The 18,672-nt window shown below is 39.8% G+C and overlaps 1 protein-coding gene across 2 annotated transcripts; it reads left to right on the forward strand.

The window, feature by feature from the left end:
- The first annotated feature begins 9,093 nt into the window (after positions 1–9,093).
- On the forward strand, positions 9,094–18,286 carry si:dkey-93h22.8 (uncharacterized protein LOC449943 homolog). 2 transcript variants are annotated; one of them, XM_060885084.1, is made up of 12 exons: positions 9,094–9,200; positions 11,612–11,734; positions 11,855–12,004; positions 12,162–12,233; positions 12,680–14,099; positions 14,753–14,803; positions 15,550–16,150; positions 16,377–16,568; positions 16,666–16,729; positions 16,838–16,959; positions 17,317–17,468; positions 17,819–18,286. In XM_060885084.1, exons 1-12 carry the CDS (start codon positions 9,195–9,197, stop codon positions 17,917–17,919), a joined length of 3,054 nt encoding a protein of 1,017 aa, XP_060741067.1. In that variant the 5' UTR covers positions 9,094–9,194; the 3' UTR covers positions 17,920–18,286. The 2 variants fall into 2 exon arrangements, with proteins under 2 accessions (XP_060741067.1, XP_060741059.1); XM_060885076.1 differs by lacking the exon at positions 9,094–9,200 and adding an exon at positions 9,212–9,339 and having other exon boundaries at positions 17,819–18,285.
- Positions 18,287–18,672: the final 386 nt, after the last annotated feature.

Below are 18,672 nucleotides of genomic sequence, written 5' to 3' on the forward strand. Positions count from 1 at the left end.
TTTTGTTTGGTTTCAGTAATCAAAATGTTGTGGTCTTGAATTACAAAAAATCACAAATAATGAGTGGTAATTTGTGTGCAAGGGGATGAGCTTCAATCAAATTGTGGGCATATTGCAAGTGATTTACAAAGAACAAAGCTAAGGGAAGGACACTGTATGTAAATTAGTGTTTTGTTTGTGCTATTTGTTTTTGCTCTGGATTTAAAAAGACTCCAAAAACAGTGAACAGAAATGCTTTACATGCTTTTTTGCATGTTTATTATGACACAGATTAAAAGCTGCGAGACAGGCTGAAAGTTGTCTGTTCAAAATATGTAAACATGTGGTGATTATTTGTTATGAAACCAAAATTAACCTACATCGTCTAATCATTATAAGACATTAAGGTGCATTATTAATAACTTCCCATTATTATAACCTACCAAATCTTACCGTACAAGGTAAGGCTTGAAGCTTCGTCACAAGACACTCGGAAGCTCCACAACATCATCTCTTCTCTACTCAACCCCCCGGCTCCACCTTCTTCATCATCCCTGACTGCAGAAGACTTTGCTTCTTTCTACCATGGGAAGATTGAGGAAATCTGCAGGACCTTCTATTCTGCCCTGACTGCATTTACATCTCACAGTCTGGATTCCCCCACTCCTTTGTTGTCGCATTTCTCAACTGTAGCAGCAGAAGAGATTTTACATCTCATCCAGTCTTGCAATCCTACCACCTGCCCATTGGATCCACTCCCTTCCACTATGCTCCAGACCATCTTGCAAGACCTTCTGCCCTTCATTACCACTATCATCAATAGATTCATAGCATCTGGTCAGGTACCAACTACTTTCAAGAGAGCAAGGGTTATTCCTATCCTAAAAAAACCTGCTCTGGATCCATCAGACATCAGTAACTACAGACCGGTATCACTTCTCTCGCTTTTTACAAAAATTCTATAATCAGCTGTCTGTCTATCTCTCACAGAACAACCTCCAATATCCCAACCAGTCTGTCTTTAAAGCAGCTCATTCCACAGAGACAGCCCTTTTGGATGTCTCTGAGAAATTACATGTTGCTAGATCAGCCAAACTATCATCCATCCTTATCCTCCTTGACCTTTCAGCAGCGTTTGATACGGTCAACCATAAGACTCTCTTATCCACCCTCAGGAGTCTTGGGATTTGCAGATCAGCTTGGGAATGGTTTGCTTCCTACCTGGAAGGACGCTCATATCAGGTAACATGGATAGGAGTGACGCAGACTCTCCACAGGTGTCCCACAGGGCTCAGTACTTGGTCCTCTTCTTTTCTCCCTGTATACTCACTCTCTTAGTGAAGTTATTTCCTAACATGGGTTCTCTTACCACTACTATGCTGATGATACACAACTTATCTTCTCTTTCCCACCCACAGATACCACAGCTTCTGATCGGCTCTCAGCATGTCTGGCAGAAATATCACAAACGGATGACTGCTTATCAGTTAAAGCTCAATCCTAGCAAAACTGAACTGCTGTTCATCACAGGTGATTCATCCCCAGGTCATGACCTTGCTATATCACTGCACAACGATCTGATCTCCCCTTCAGCCACAGCTCGTAACCTTGGGGTAACCATGGACAATCAACTGTCTTTTTCCTCTCATGTTGCTAATGTGACTCGCTCATGTCGGTTCCTTCTCTACAACATTAAAAAGATTTGACCATTTTTGTCCACACAGGCTGCTCAGGTACTTGTTCAGTCTGTTGTCATTTCAAGACTGGATTACTGCAACGCACTGCTGGCAGGTCTACCTATGAACACAATTCGTCCTCTGCAAATGAACGAAAATGCAGCTGCACGGCTTGTTTTCAACCTGCCAAAGTTCTTACATACCACCCCGCTGCTGCGATCCCTCCACTGGCTTCTGGTAGCTGCACACATCAGATTCAAAACACTGATGCTGGCCTACAAAGCCAAAAATTCACCAGCTCCCTGTTACCTCAAAGCCCTCATCACTCCTTGCACTGAACCCCGCACACTCCGATCTACCAGCACTGCTCGACTGGTTCCACCATCTCTCAGGGTAAGAGGCAAGTATACTACAAGACTCTTTTATGTTCTGGCACCAAGGTGGTGGAATGAACTTCCCCTAGGGGTCTGGACAGCTGAGTCACTGGCTATTTTCAAACGACGGTTGAAGAACCATTTATTCAGGAAACACTTTAACTAGCACTACTTTCCCTATTTTTTGCATTAAAAAACAAACAAACAAACAAAAAGAAACCTTTGAAACCTTTTCATTGTAACTTTGAACAATGTTTTAAACTCATGGTATCTTAAGAATGTAACCTAATGAATCAGCATTAATGTATCCAACGATAGAGATTTAAGCACTTATGTACGTCGCTCTGGATATGGGCGTCTGCCAAATCTTGTAAATGTAAATATACCAAATTGTATACTTTTGTTCTTAACTGGCAAAAAATGGGTTTGCACAAATCTAATACTTGTAATAACTTTTATATGAATTCTATTGATTTGCACACAATTGCTTTTCCCAAAGTGACTTTTAGGCACAGCAAATTGCCTATTGAATAATCCAGTTGCATCAACCCCACACTGTATTTCTGTGTAAACACTCCAAGTTGCATATTCATTATTCATTAATACAAACCCAACAGAAACAACAGATCATTTACTCATGAGAAAGATTCAATCCTGTGTAGAGATTGTTAATACATCAGCTTGCACATTTTTTGCATGTGTTATCGAGTTTGCACGTGAATACCTTTAGTAAATTAGGGCCATGATATTAAATAGGCATAATTGGGGGACACCTCTTGACCCCTTAAAATGTTGCTTATGCAACACTGTGGAAACATTTGAGTCAATTTACCTAGAATAAAAAATGGAACAGGAAAGTTTTCTAAATGTTATATGAAAATAACATTCAGGGAACTTTTAACAGGTTAAACTTTCTACAGAAGAAAGGTTTACAGAACCTACAGTTGGAAACCCCAAAATCAGAAGCTGGGATTGTACGATAAATAAAAATAGGCAAAAATAAATGGGAAGAAGGGAAACTGTGGAAAGATGGAGCACATTTGTAGCAGTTTATGCTAATGTGACAGAAGCTTGAGTGGCATAAACATTTCTTTGAGGCAGGAGAGGAAAAGAGATACTGAAAGAAAAGGATGGAGAATGGAGAGAGGAAAGAAGAGGAAGTGAGAAATTGAGAGAGAGAGAGAGAGAGAGAGAGAGAGAGAGAAATGCTTTTAGTCTGGGAGAGTCTCTTGCAACATGTTTCACACTGACTGCACAATCAGATCATCTCACCTCCTGTGTGCTCTCACACACACACACACACACACACACACACACTTTGAGCACTCTGACACACACTCTTGCTTGCTGCATAGTACAAAAGCACTTCTCTCAGCCTCATTTACCCTTGGCTCTTGTGCAGCATTGGGAAAATAAAGACAGTCTGTTTCTTCTCTCTCTCTCTCTCTCTCTCTCTCTCTCTCTCTCTCTCTCATGCACACCCCACATGTTTTCTTTGCTTTTCATCTGTACTTTACTGCACGGCAGGACTGCTGTGGAAATTCCCTTTCATCTGCTTGAACCTGTAAAGGTTATGTCAATTTGGAGCAAAAGGTGCAACATAAACAGCTCATCCTCTCGCACATTTCTGCCTTTCTCTTCTCTCCATATAACCATACAACTATTCGCTCCTTCGCCTTTTCTTCTCACGCTCCAGACTTCCTTTTCAACCTATCTTAGATATTCCTCTTTTACTCATCTCCCTAGCCTTTATTCTCTTTGCATGTCTTTATATCCGTCTTTCTACCTATCTTCACCCCCTTCTTGTTAGTAAACCCCTGAGAGAGAGAGAGAGAGAGAGAGAGAGAGAGAGAGAGAGAGAGAGAGAGAGAGAGAGAGAGAGAGAGAGAGAGATGAGCTAATTAGATGGGGATGGGACAAGGAAAGAGGGAAGGCAAGCAGCAGTGGAGGAGGAGAAAAGAAAGGGGGATGAAGAAAAAAGAGGAGTGAAGGAGAGCAGCGTGAAGAGGCGGAGGATTAGCCACTGAGCCATCCCACTTCACCCATACAGGGTACCGTCGCCATGGCAATGTGGCAGAGCTGTGATCACAAACGCACGACAAGAGTGTATGCACGCGCACACACACACACACACACACACACACACACACACACACATGCACATGCACACGCACATGCTCAGGCACATATGCTTACCTAGACAAAAAAACTATGTTAAACAAGTGCACACATGCTTTTACCTTATACACACCTATATCTATTGTGCATTTATGCCATGAGTCTATTTAGCTTTTTTTTTATTTATCAGCCAAATATTATCAGACATTTTCAGCAGCAGAGAGAGTGCTTCTTCATACAGGTTTTCCATGAATAGTGTGGTTGTTATTTGTGACAATATGTGAGAAATCAAAATGTAGAATTTTCCAGTATCCCTTTACCTACCAGGGGTCCAGGTTACATAAGAGCTAAACTATGTGCTTTCCGCGACGCCCTCTTTCTACTGCTGTGCACACTCAGCACTCCTTCCATCTGAGGATTGTTACAAACATGTGTGTGTTTGTGTGTGGTGTGTGTGTGTGTGCACTCACTAGAGAACCATTGTGGTTACTGCCATGTGAGTATTAACCCTTTTATACCGACACAGTGCCAGTATTGCTTTGTGAAAATAGGATGCAGACACAGAGATTATGGGTAAACCCTGCAGCTTATAATAGAACCCCAGATCCAGATCTTAAATTTATTTGGCTTCAATCCTTCATCCAAGATGACATATATGTGCATTTGTTTTTAGTCATTTATTTTGAATGTGTAGCTGTTCAAGCCATATATATTAATATGTGATTGTGGCAATTGTTAAGATGTTTTTTCCTTTACAAACCACTGATTCCTAGCTGCAGAATATAAATTATTTCAACAAAACCTGTCCCTGCCCCTGTCCCAAACCCCTGACATCACACACCACCCCCCACCACCCCTATTGCTGCCCCAAACCTTTGACACGATCACCAACATCCCAAAAACTTAAAATCAATGACACCACCTCTAAGTTCCTGGGGCCACTCGAAGACCTGCTTAAAGTGTTGCCATCTACACCCTGATAACAAAACCAATCCATGATGCAACCCACAAAACCCTAAAGTTGCCTATACATCTAACAAGATCCTGACACCACCAAAAAGCCCCTGAAATGGCGTATAGGTTGACAATAACCCACAACCCTGCCATTGGCCCCAATCTTCTGACACCTCTACCAAGATGCTGAGACTCAAACTTTTGATGCCAACTCAAAGACCCTGGTGCTGTCCCAAATAACCATTTGCCACTCTTGACCTGCTGATGACACCCACAAGCCCTTGAAAACAGACCCAATCGTATAATGCCACTTAACACCCACTGTCAAGATTCTGACACTCTAAAACCCAAACTCTAACACCAACACTCTAAACCTCTAACACTGTTCCCAAGCCCCCTAGACCAACCTCAAGTCCCTCATGACCCTTAAGGCACCCAATGCCAACCCAAATGCCCTGAAACTTTTCCCAAGCCTCTAAACCCATTAGTGATCAACAGAATTTTTATCCTTGAACTTAAGGGCTGGCTGAACTGCACCATGGTAAAAAAAAATTGTGAATCTATCAGCATAAACCTACAACAGCAAGAAGTAAATTTATGTATGTGCAGCCAATCCTTTACCTCTGGAAACATGAAATCGTTAATGTCTTTGTCTGTCAAAGACAGCCACGTCTCTTCACCTTTCTCGTTGTCTCCAGCGACAGCACTAAGCTCCACTGTGGCTCCCTAACAGATGTTTCAGCCTCCATGTAGGAGGGAATTCCTTTTCCCAGAAACAACAAAGACAAGAAAGACAGGGAAAACACAACTTCAGAAAAGGACCAACACAGAGATAGTCCTTTTCCCGGAGCTGGGTCCACAACCTTCTTGTCAGCTTTCTATCAGCTGTTTGTAGATTAGCTTCTCTATCGGACACTCTAATTCTGTCTGCAATGAGCCAGAACTATGGACAGAGCCAATATCAGGTCCTTCACTGGTGTATGGTTACACTGTTGGCACCAAGAAGGAAATGGCACATGTGGTGTCAGGTTGAAGGTCAGTGCTCCTTCGCCATCTTTATAATGTCACTTTGCCTTGGAGGGGGAAACAAGATGCTGGTGTTGAACACAGACTATATCTATATTTACATTGGGCATATGTGATATATCAAAATTTCACAATGCCTGCATACTTAAAGATGTCTTACAGAATTTAGACACATGGTTCTCACAATAGTCTCATAAAGCAGATTGTTCAGTAATTTATTACGAAACAAATTCATAACAATAAGCTGAACTCAATTTGTATAATAATTCAGATACGTTTTGGGACATGGCTAATGTTTGAACATTATTTCTATAACATCATACAAATAAAATCAAACAAAATTAAATGACATCTTTTCTTGAACAAATTTGTACTAATCAGGTTGAATTTATCAGGATATTGGTATTGTATTGTTGCTCATCTTTATTTAACATACACAGATGAACAGAATATGACACTTCTTATCAAATAATTATTTGTCTGCTTTGCAAATGGTATTGCCATATGGTTATACAAGGAAGTCTTCCTGAGTTTGTGTGTGTGTGTTTGAATGTATGGGATTTCTACTTTCTCTGATCCATTTGAGTGTTTCTCATAGTTTCCTGCCAAATTTCTAAGAGGCCTCTGGTGATAGACGGGGGAAAAAGCATAGAGAAAGCCAAGACTGAGTGTAGAGATGGAGAGAAAGTAAAGAGGGTCTTAGAGCTCAAATGCATCTGATATTTAAACAAAGTCGGTATACTTGTGTATGTGTGTGTGGGTGCGTAGATAATGGAGACCTCTCAGGAGAGACTATCAGCAGAATGGCAGGGAGTCCGGATAGAGCTGGAAGGTGACCCACTTTCACAAGGCTCCCTCCTGTCTCTGAACACACTCTGGCCCCATTTCAAACAGTGTGTGTTTCAAGATGTGGAGCCAGAGAGAGAGAGTGGCAGGGGAGGACATCAGAATAAGAGCAAGAGAGACCAAGAAACACACTGTTCGATAGTGCTGATGAACAGATGTTATGTATCCTGCTTTGAATGAAGAAAGTAAAATAATTACATCTGTACCTAATGTCCCATCAGTATAGTCAGTAATTATTATTTTTAATTGATATTGTCTTGGCAATATTTTTTACATATTTCCTGTATAAGCAAAGTAAAGAAAACTATTGTTGCAGTAACTACTACTAGAATGCTATAATACATTTTTTAATCACAAATGTGAATAAGCTCTGAACCTGTGTCGGTCTGTTTAAAGATGGGACTCATTTTTCAAAGGAAAAAACATTGGTAATACTTTCCTTAATGTCTGTCTCAGCGTAAGTCTTTTAATTCAATTCAATTCAATTTTCCTCTTACAGAGCTTTAAATGATGGACATTGCTGCAAAGCAGCTTTACAGAAATATAAAAATTCAGAATATAAATCGTAATATTTTACATTTAAATAATACTTAAGGAGCAAGCCGGAGGCAATGGGGGCTAGAAAAAACTGAGATCATACAAGGAAGAAACCTTAAGAGGAAGCAGACTCAAAAAGGAACTGGCAAAAGGAACTTTTGCATCTGGCTGACATTAGATCAGGAGTGGCTGGGTATTTCATGTAGTCACAATTCAATTGTTTATTAGCAATATTCAACATTGAGCTTGAGACTGTCAACATAAGTGACAACAAAAGGTTTTTATTCCTTTTTTGTGTTGAAATCTTTAGTAAATTATGTTTATGGCAAATGCTTTAGAATTTCTTTAAAATGTTAAGTAAAATGACAATTATTTAATCATAGGATCATATATAGATGACTGTTTGATGAAGCAAATGTATAATAGAAGCACGTACAATAAAGAGAATTACTGATGAATTACACTACACACTGTTCCTGTCCTTGCTCTGTCTGCATGAACCTGTGGTGGCCATTGATAACGTGGACGTGCTAAACCAGTGAGAATGACAAAGATGGCCAAAATTCAAAATGGTCACCTTCAATTTATCTCTGAAACATTGTACATAGCTTATACATATATAATTATATATTTCCATTTGTAATGTAAGTGGGCAGTTGTGAGCTCAAATCCCAGGGTTGCAAGTGAATTACTGCTGTTCCCTGAATCAAGGCCACTAAACCTTTAGCAGTCTTTCTTCATAAAAGCATTACATTGAGTTATATCTATTTGTACCTTAAGGAACAAAAATAAATTAAAAACTGATTTCTGCACCGAGCACAAATAACCTGCATGCTCTGTCACACCTGTCTCTGTCGCAACAGCCTGTAATGCTGTATTGGGACTCTTTATAACTGTGAGGAACATGTAAATCCTTGTATAGGCTTAGATCAGACAGGCACATGTTTGTGCCAGTATTTCCAGTACAGTTTGATAATAAGTCAGTAAACAGTAAACAAAAGAAAGGACAAATTGTATAGATCACTTAGCAAAATGTAAGCAGCAAGAATATTTTTATAAGAATTAGAAAATATACCATCGTCACTACACCGTTTCAGAGAAATCATGCTATCAGGTTACTGACTATGTGGACTTTTACATTGTGTGTGTGTGTGTGTGTGTGTGTGTGTGTGTGTGTGTGTGTGTGTGTGTTTGTGTGTTTGTGTGTGTGGTGTGGTGTAGTGTGTGAGAGAGAGAGAGAGAGAGATGGACTTCTGCCAGTAGGTGTCACCTTTCACCACCTTACAATGTTTTACACCTTTTTTGTTTAATATCGGCGTCCTATACGTGTATATGGTTAAGTAATCACTGTAACTGACTAAACAAGTCATGATTAGTGTAATATGGCTGTACTTCATGAAATACGGCGCTCTACAAATTATTAGAGTACAAAATGTTCTCACAGCCGGCACTGATCTTTTCCCGGGAAAACTCGTACCACGTGTCTTCACAGCGGCCCGCACGTCCTCGTGCACTTATTACCTTTTCTTTCCCACCCGAAATCATTAAACTCCTACCTCCTCGTCTGTGATTGGCTAACAGGCCATTTTCGTAAAAAATACACTGGATTGACAGTGGCACTGACGAATCAGCGGACGACTCGTGAGTTCGAACTCCCCAGGGCAAGAAAGCGGTATTTCTCTGAATGCAGGTAGGAAAAAAAACAAAAAAAAAAAACTCGTTACATGCGGGTAAATTTCAAGATGGCGGGGCCGCATGGCGACAGACGGAGGAATTTAAACACCGGTTTCACCGAATTCGCAACATCAGATGCTTTCCAAGATGCTCAGGTTCGATTAACAATTAAATTCTGACAGTGTGTTTCACAGGAAGTTGCCGTTACGGCTGTTAATGCACGTTAATGTCGTGTCTCACGATAAACGTGGACGTGGGCCACGTGTACGTTAACTTACAGTAAAACTCACTAGTGTCACGTTTAAATTGAGATTTTATAAATATATTTAAGGTCAATGGAGTTTGAGTTATTTCAATATTAACGAGTTGATTTGATAGTATTAAAAGTCACATAGATAGATTTGTATTATCTAAAGGTGGCGTCACGTATCAAACCGGAAAGGTGTGTAGCCGTGTGCGTGTCACAGAAAGTACACCGGTGAACCGACTCACACTTTATCTCACACTTTAACCCAAATCTCCAATGTAAATTATAGTATTTACAGCACAGGAACAGTGATCTGGGTCCATATAGCTATATACTTAGTGTTTTACTACCATATTTATAGGAAAATAAATATTTATTTATATCTATCTTCCACATAAGAAGCATTTCTGGTTAATCAAATAATTTAAAGTGTGATAAAAAATCTGATTTTAAATTGTATTATTATTATTAATTCCTATTCAAATTTTTTTTTTAAATAAATATTATTTGTTACTTGTGCAAGGAATAAAGCAGTAAAGTCGTGCTATAATAGAAAAATAATCGAGCAGAAGGCTGGTGAGTTCACGCTCCCTTTTAAACCCAGCTATGCTACAAGCAAAGACAAAGCGACCGGCATGGTTCATTTTTAATGATCTGGCAACTTCCGGTGAGTGGATGTGGGCGTGTCCATAGACTTGAAAAAGTTGAGAAGTTGGAGCGAATTGATGCAGCGACAACCAATGAGAGTGAAGACAGTCGAGCGCACGTGATCCGTAGGAAAGAGCACACACAGCTTCTCCTTCATCTCCTATATGATATGGTGCATATACACCTGTGTATACATTTATATACGAATACATTTATGGCATTTAGCAGACATGAGTGACTTATCATTCAAGTCAATTTATACAGCTGAGCAATTGAGGTTTAATTCAGGGGCCTTGCTCAGGGGCCCAGCAGTGGCAGCTTAGTGGACCTGGGATTCAAACCCATGACCTTCTGGTCAGTAGTCCAACACTTTAACCATTAGGCAACCACATTATTACTGTGACAACTAGTAGTAGAAACCCCTACTGGCAACTTCATTGTACAGCGACATGACAACTTGAAGCAATAAAATCACTGTATGTGTGAACATAGCTTTATCTGTGATTTAGCTTGCAGCTACAAAGACTGTCAAAGTTGAAAATAAATCAACACTGTCAGAATAAATCAACACTGTCAGCTTTGTTGTGTTGTCAGAACACAACAGAGCTGTGGTTTGCGCCGTAATAATCGTTACAGCAGTGGAGTAAGTGTTTTATACGTAGTGAATATTTAGAGCTTCTTGTGTTTTAGTTTATTCTCAAGCTGTCACAGAATTGTGGTTAGTGTTCTGTTGTCCTTGCGTTAGTCACAGACAGAAGTGTAAGCAGTGTAAAAAATGTAAAGATTTCAATGTGTAAAAAATATAAAGATTTGGAAAGAAGCTTCAGAAGCAGTGTTTTAATTTTTTTTGTCGTGTGGAGGTCAGGTGAACATTTTGACAGCATGTTACTTAATATAGCCGTATCTTTCCATTGTCACAGCTTGGTTCGTTGTGTTACCAGCGGGTTTGGCAAAGCCGAGCAGATCGAAGCTACATGAGATTACAAAATGTTTTAAGTCACAGCATTTTAGGCACATATAATGTTCTCGGTTAAGTACACAATAAAAATTAAAAAAAATTTTCATGATCATGTAGATGTGAGTGGAATCTTTAGAATAGTTCAGTTTAAAATAAACAATCACTCAATCTTGATCTATAACAAAGTGGAGTAACAAAAAAGTAATGGGCACCAAACAGGAAGTAGGCGAGTGAGAGAGTTGAGAACATCTGGGATGGACCGTTGGTGGGAGCTGGATGTGTCGAAACCAGCCCTGAGTAATACGTGATATGTATTGTGATGGCAAAACTGTAGTATTGCATTGAAAAAGAAAACCGTTTAATGAATTATTGTCTACTAAAAAAAAAAGTAAACAGGAATAAAAATAATCTGTAAAGTATTCAGTGTAAAAATACTGACCCAGGATGCATGAGAGGTCTCAGCAAAATCTATTGTAATATACCACAGCACAAATATGATTATACATTGCCCAGCTCTAATTCCAAACAGCTTCCAGGATTTTACTTTGTATTTATCTTTTCCATTTTTGTGAAGGTTGGATCTTCAAAAAGCCATAGCCTTGAATTTGCTGATGCTTTGGGCAGTACTTCAGGCTCCTTTCACAGCAGCCTGGAACCTTCCATTTTATCCATCTTTGAGGATTCATCTGCTGAAGAAGTGAGGAATTAGATCATTTAGCCTACTTTTATTTTTTTTTCTTCAGTTGTTGGCAAATGTTGTATAACCTGTTAAATGTCTGACTGACTCAATTTTTATTTTTGTAATTATACATTTTAGGCAAAGATCCATATAGATGAGGAAAGCGAAGCGTCATTGCTATCTGCTTTCTCAGAGATGCTAGACAGCGTTATTGAAGACACCCTGTCCCCCTTTGACACAGTTCCTGACTCGAAACTTTTTATGGGCCAAAGGTGTCAGGAGTCCAGAGTAAGACTTAAAACTATTCCATTGTTTTAAAATTTTTTTTTTGCCAGTGAATTCAGTTGTGTAGGTGAATAATGATCACATCATTATTGTTTTTATTATAATTCTTAATTATTTATTTATTTTTAAAAGTTAAATTGATTTTGTGTTTCTTCCACAGGTAAGGTTGCATTGTCTAGACAGAGAAGCTGCCCATTGTGCCACTAGATCCTTCACACCCTCGAATTCAAAAGTAAGCATGCACATCTTTGTTTTATTATTTAAATAACGTTCATTTTATTTGAATCACAATGTCTCATGTTCAAACTAGAACAATGTGTTTATACAATTACAGATTCAAACTTGAGTAAGCTACCAACCTGTAGGAAGAAATTGTTATCCAAGAAAGTGCCATAATATATATAATGTGTTTAGATGGCCGTAAGACACACTTACTGCTCCACATCAACAAGTCTGTGTGACTTTACTAAAGATCTGTATGCCTTTAAAACACATTTACGGCCACATATGCAGCCTGATCAACTTCAGAGCAAAACTAGAGTCACAGACATCAGATACAAAAATATCTCTGATTGATTACATCTGGGGTAATGGAATACTTAGGAAAGCTAAACTGTTCCTTAAACACATTCATTCTTATGTGGTTTCTTAACTTGTGCTATGCTTGATTTTGAACAGGCAGAGACCCTGATTTCAGACAGGAAGTTGAGACCTAGGCTCAATCGCAGGACCCAGAAAGCCACCGTACAGAGAAGTGATGGTGAGGAGGAAGACCTTAGTGAGACCAGGAGACGCCCCGTGAGAATATTCCGTATCGAGTCTGATGCTGACATGTGTACGGACGAGCAGCAGGATGGATTCTTAAGCGTATCACTGGTGGAGCTGATCAGGCACATGCATCCATACAGCCTCAGAGTAGCCATGGATAAGAAAGAAAGTCTCAGGTCTGTTGAGGATCTTCAGGATGATGATGTGTTCGTGGATGTTGTGGGTGATGATGACACAGAGGAGACTCCTTTGGGCATGTCTGTTGTCAGCAATCCCTCTGACCTGGGTTCAGAGCAGATCCTTCCCCAGCCACAAAGTCCTTCAGCATCTAGTGCTTTTTGTAACTCCAGTCAGGTGGACATGCTAAAGATGTGTTCATTGAAATGTGAGGAACAAAAGGAACAGGATGATACTGGTCAGAGAGCCTGTGCCAGTCCAGGTAGTTCGAGGAAAATAAAGAAGAAGGTAAGATTTGCCACTGATTTAGCATCAATTCATATTTACCAGGTTGAACATGAAGCACACAAAGGTGACGGCCCAGATACTTCATGTTCAGCAGAATACACAAACAACCTCAAAATGGCAGATGGTGATTCCCAAACCTCAGATTTGAGTGGGAACTTGTCTGAGGAAGCAAAGAAGACATCTCCTCAAAATGGCAACGCAAAACTCAAAATGCTCAGCCTTCAGGAGTACCGTCTCCTCCGCCAAAACACACCCCCAAAGGAAGAGAGAAAAACAGACTTCAGAACCAAGTGGCCTTCAGTTCCCGAAACCCCTAAAGAGCTCACTATCCTACCTTATATACCAGGTTACAACTCGTCTCAGGTTAATGTTGAACCTACATTCTCCAACACCAAGACCTCAACTCGAGTAGCAGTGGCTAAGTCTAGAAGAAACCTTCACCTGCCCCTAAAATCAGTTTTAAAACAAAATGCATTAATCAGAAAGCCTGTGCAAGCTGTTGACCCACCAAACCCCGTCATTGTGTCCCTCCAGCCAGATCCTACGTTTGTGCAACCTCTTTCTAAAGAACAAAAGCTTATGCAAGAGGAAATTGGCGAGTCCCAGGCTAACCGGACAAATATAAATCCTTCTGCAGGAGTGCCGTCTAATTCCGTCACTCAAGAACAGCCTTTGATTGTATTACCTGAGGATTCTTCAACAAGTTGTTCCTTAACAATGTCTGGCATTGTTAAAACCAACATTTCTGCTCCAACCTCACCTGTGACAGTGATACCAGTGCAAAAGTGTCAGGAAAATCGAGTGCAGACACCAGTGACCAGCCAGTTTGCCGAAGAGAGAAAGCAAGGATTTGCTAGAGAAATAGGTAATTTAAGCATACGAGTTGTCTAATAAGGCATGTACAAATTGGGAGTGAACTTTTGGGTTCATCTCAGACCATTAGTATATGAATGTACTTAGAAGAATATATCTGCTAGATTTTAAAATCTTGCATTATAGTTTTTGAGACTTTTATGCAAAGGATAGTCATATTTTTCATGAATGTCCTTGTGGAACAATCCATTATTCCATGATGTTGGCCTCTATTCTCTTTTTTTGACCTCACAATACAATACAATACAACACAACACAACACAACACAACACAGTAAGCATCAAATATACATAAGCATACATTCAAAGCCACTTCCTGATTGGTCACAGAGTTAACACGATGTATAATTTTGGCTGACATCTCCCATGTCTCAGATTCAGACAGCAAGCACACGACTATGACATGCTATAAGACAAGAATATCAGTCATTTCCTGGTGATTCTAAATCCATACAGTTCACAGTTCAGGCAAACATTGCACATGGTATGAACACTCAAATCATGTTCCTAGGCAATATGGCCATTATAAAAATATTATCAATACATAAACCAAGACGGATAATATACAAGTTATAATAAAGTAGTCCAAAGTCAGTAGAAGCAGATATGTTGTGTAAATACATTCTTATTTTCCCCTCATATACAGGAATAGAAGCCACTGATGTAACCAGTCTTCTGGAGCAATTTGAGACACAGGGTAAGTTCAACAAGCCTTACTGAAAATAAATTATGTTGAAACTACCTGCCTTTTGTGTATGGCACATTATGTGTTTCATACAAAATACTTCACATATGATGTTTGTAATAATTACTGCCGAATGTAAGTATCTACACCAGCACTCTATATCTCTCTAATGATATAAAACCAGTCATTAAATCCTAATTCAACTGCAAAGAAAGTTGTCTTCGATTTTCTTCCTGCAATAATCTTGCCTGCAATGACTCTTTAATGACTTAATAGCTCAGGGAAAACAGAGCTCATAACTGTGGCAAATTGCCTCGTGTTTTCAGGCAACAACGATAAGAAGTTGCCATGGCAGTGATTATACAGTACAGAAATTGAACCCAACGGAGAGGTGAAAGGGTCAATGGAGAACATTGTAGTGAGTTAAGCAATTACCTCACTGAAAACTTCAGCGAAAAAGGATTGGATTTCAATATACGTTTTGTAATTGAAACAGGTGTTTAATAAAAAACCACTTTCTATCCCATGCTCTGACTTGTAGAGGTATGAAGGGACAAAAGGATACAGCTGACAGCAGACATCCTAACAATTATTAGGTGATCCCTGTATCATTCCAGTCTAGACATTAGTAGTAACAGTATCTGAAAGGGAGACTAATAAAATGTAGTAGTGCTGCAGGATTTGATTTTGCACTTTGCTTTTGACTGAGATGTGCGTTCAGAACAATAACACTAACTCATTTCTCTGTACATCTCCAGGACTCACTCCTCCTGCCACTCCTCCCCATCAGATCTGGAATCCTTTAACACCTCTGAAAGCAAGGCAACGTGAAACTCCCAAACCATCTCCCAGCAAAACCATCCAAATTATTGAACCTAAGCCACTGCCCCCGAGTAAGATTCAGTCAAAATCCCAACCTTCACTGTCCATCCCTGCCCCAAGTCTGTTTCTAGCATTTATAGACCATGACTACTGCAGCACTCAGGACTTCAGACTCAGCAAAAAGAGAGCACTTTCTGATGTTTATATGCACAACAGATCTCTTAAAGTATCAAGGAATCATACGAGCCATATACCCATGGATAACAGGACTTCTTGTGAGGTGGAGTGTCTCTCTGGCTCTGTTCTGCTGTCTCCAGAGAGCTCCCCCTGCAGGTTAGAGGGCAGAAGAACAGGTGAACATGCAGAAACAAGAAGTTGTTCACACTGTACATGTTCCCAGAGTCCTACAGCCAGGGGAAGGACACGGAGGAGGCATTACCGCAAAAGGTATCGTGATTCTACATCCAGTTCATGGTCATCCTCCCGTTCTCCTTCCTGCTCTTCTTCAGCTTCGTCATGTTCACCACCCAGAAAGAGGTGAATACAGAATATTCACAGGTCTTTCAAATTAGCTGTAAAATAATGCACTACTTGTTTTCAGGAGTAAAATAATTCAGTCCAGAACTAGTTTTCATTATAACGATTAAGTATTATGTGCTGGTTGTGGTAATTTGAATGCATTTTTAATACATTCCTGCTAATACATTTATAGCCCTAGATTTTAAGCGGTGCTTATCTAACATGTCTGATTTCTGTTCCTCAGGTACAGATCACGGCACTCGGAGAGCAGCTCGAGCTCATCTTCTCGCTCCAGTTCACGGTCACTCTCCCCCTCTCCAAATCGAAGACGGCAACGCTGCTACCGGCGATCGCAATCCAGGTCCTTCAGTCGTTCACGATCACGCTCCCACTCTCCGCAGCCAGACTGGAAGCAGAAGTGGAGCAGCTGGAAGAGGTCAGCGTAAGCACATGTTGCTATTTGACCTGCATTTCTAACCTGTGTTGTTGAATACGTGTCTCATTAACACCACTTTATTCTGGTGAACTGGCAGGCAGAGAGAATACTACCATATGAGCCAAGGGGAAGATGCTTACCGGGCCAAGCAGAAAGCCATTGTAAATATTAACTGATTAAAAACCTTTTTTATAGCTGCTTGAACAGAATATGTGGATAATAGGTGTAATACTTTTCTGTCTTTTCCTACAACAAATTTGTGAGCACAGGAGGAACGCAGGGTGGTGTATGTAGGAAGAATCCGTGGTACTATGACCAAGGATGAGCTCAGGGAGCGCTTTGCACTGTTTGGAAAGATTGAGGATTGCACGGTCCACTTTAGGAGCCGTGGGTAAGATGTACACATTAGCATCAACCTCTGATGCTGGAGACAGTTGCCATACAGTACCAGATACCGCAGCACATCTGCAACCTTTGTCCACACCATTTGTGGCATGTTTCGTTGTTCTCGTTAATGCATGAATGCCTCTATGTACTACAGAGTCATTGGAATGTAAAGGGTGGGTTATTTGTAACAGGGAACACGTAGGGCAGCATACAAAATGGAGTTTATAGACATGTAAATTTCCTATAACTTGTATAATCTTTCTCCATTCATAATGAATTAAAATTTAAAACAACTTGTTTGCCCATGTCTGATGTTCTGTCTTTTTTTCTTTGTTTCTCCTTCCATATCTTCTGTTTATAGAGACAACTATGGATTTGTTACATATTACAGCACAGATGACGCTTTTACTGCCATCGAGAAAGGGACAAAGTTGAGGCAGCCAGATGAGCTCCCGTTCGATATTTGCTTTGGAGGGAGACGACAGTTCTGTAGGTCAGACTACCTGGATTTAGGTTTGTACATCATCTTGTCTCCATCCTAAAAAGCTGCCCAGCACTCCTCCTAGTGTTAGCTTGAGCAGCACAAAGAAAAGCACAAAGTCTGTTAAGTAAAAAAGTATGCCAAATCAAAATGTATTAAGCCTTTAACAAGCTTTGAACAGCACCGTTACTGATATTGATTTGCAATATATTTTTGTTTATACAACATTGCTTTTGAATTCCCATCTCTGGTTATTCATAAGGAGTTGATGAATTTTAGATAAGCTTCTCTGGGAGTATTGATGGCTCTAATTAAGATATTTATGTGTTTTATTGCACCACATGGTCACAATAATAGTTGGGATTCTTCTTCATTTCTTCAGATTCTAGCCATGACATGGTCACAACCCCAAGAAGGAGTGAGGATAACGCACTTGATTTTGACGCTCTGCTGAAGAAAGCCCAGCGAGGACTAAAGACGTAGCAGAGAGTCCTCCAGGGATGGACCGAAGGGTGGAAAAGCTTAAATATGGAGGATGTTGAACACAAACCACGAAATTACCTCATAACTCCCAAAGAGCTTGCACTTACACACACTGACACTAAATATGACGGGATATGTAGCGTTTGTTTTTGACATCGAAGTTAAAAAAACCTTCTGTTGAAGTGCGTATAATGGAGAAAAATATAAGTGTATATATATATACACAGTCTATATTAAAAAAAAAAGAAAAACATTAAAGGATATTAAAAAAAAAGGATTGCCGTAATTTAAGTTTCGTCCTATTAATCGACTTATCATTACAGTGTCATTTTTTTTCTAAGTTGGAATGAAATGAGGTGACTGTTTTTATGTTGAATAAAAAAATAAATCATGCCTGAACATTATTCTGTGTGTTGTTTGTCAGGATGAGTTCCACATTTGGTTACAGATGTTTTCTCTCTGAATAATTCAGATTTTATAGCTGATCCAAGCCATGAATTATCAAGTACTCGGTAGTTTTTTTTTTGTAATCAGTGAATCTGAAATAAAGCATGTAATTCTGTTTAATAGCAAAGAATTCTGATTAAAAGCATGGCAGGTTTCAGCCCTCTGTCATGTAATGTAAATTATTATAATATTGATATTAATGACATCCAGACTGTCCAATCAGAAAGCTGCTTGCGGAATTCGGGTGGGAAAACGAATTGTTTGTGATGACAACTTAGCGCATGCGCGGACAGCTCAGGACGGAAT

Source organism: Tachysurus vachellii, chromosome 1 (genome assembly GCF_030014155.1).
Source record: "Tachysurus vachellii isolate PV-2020 chromosome 1, HZAU_Pvac_v1, whole genome shotgun sequence".
NCBI classification, from domain to species: Eukaryota; Metazoa; Chordata; class Actinopteri; order Siluriformes; family Bagridae; genus Tachysurus; species Tachysurus vachellii.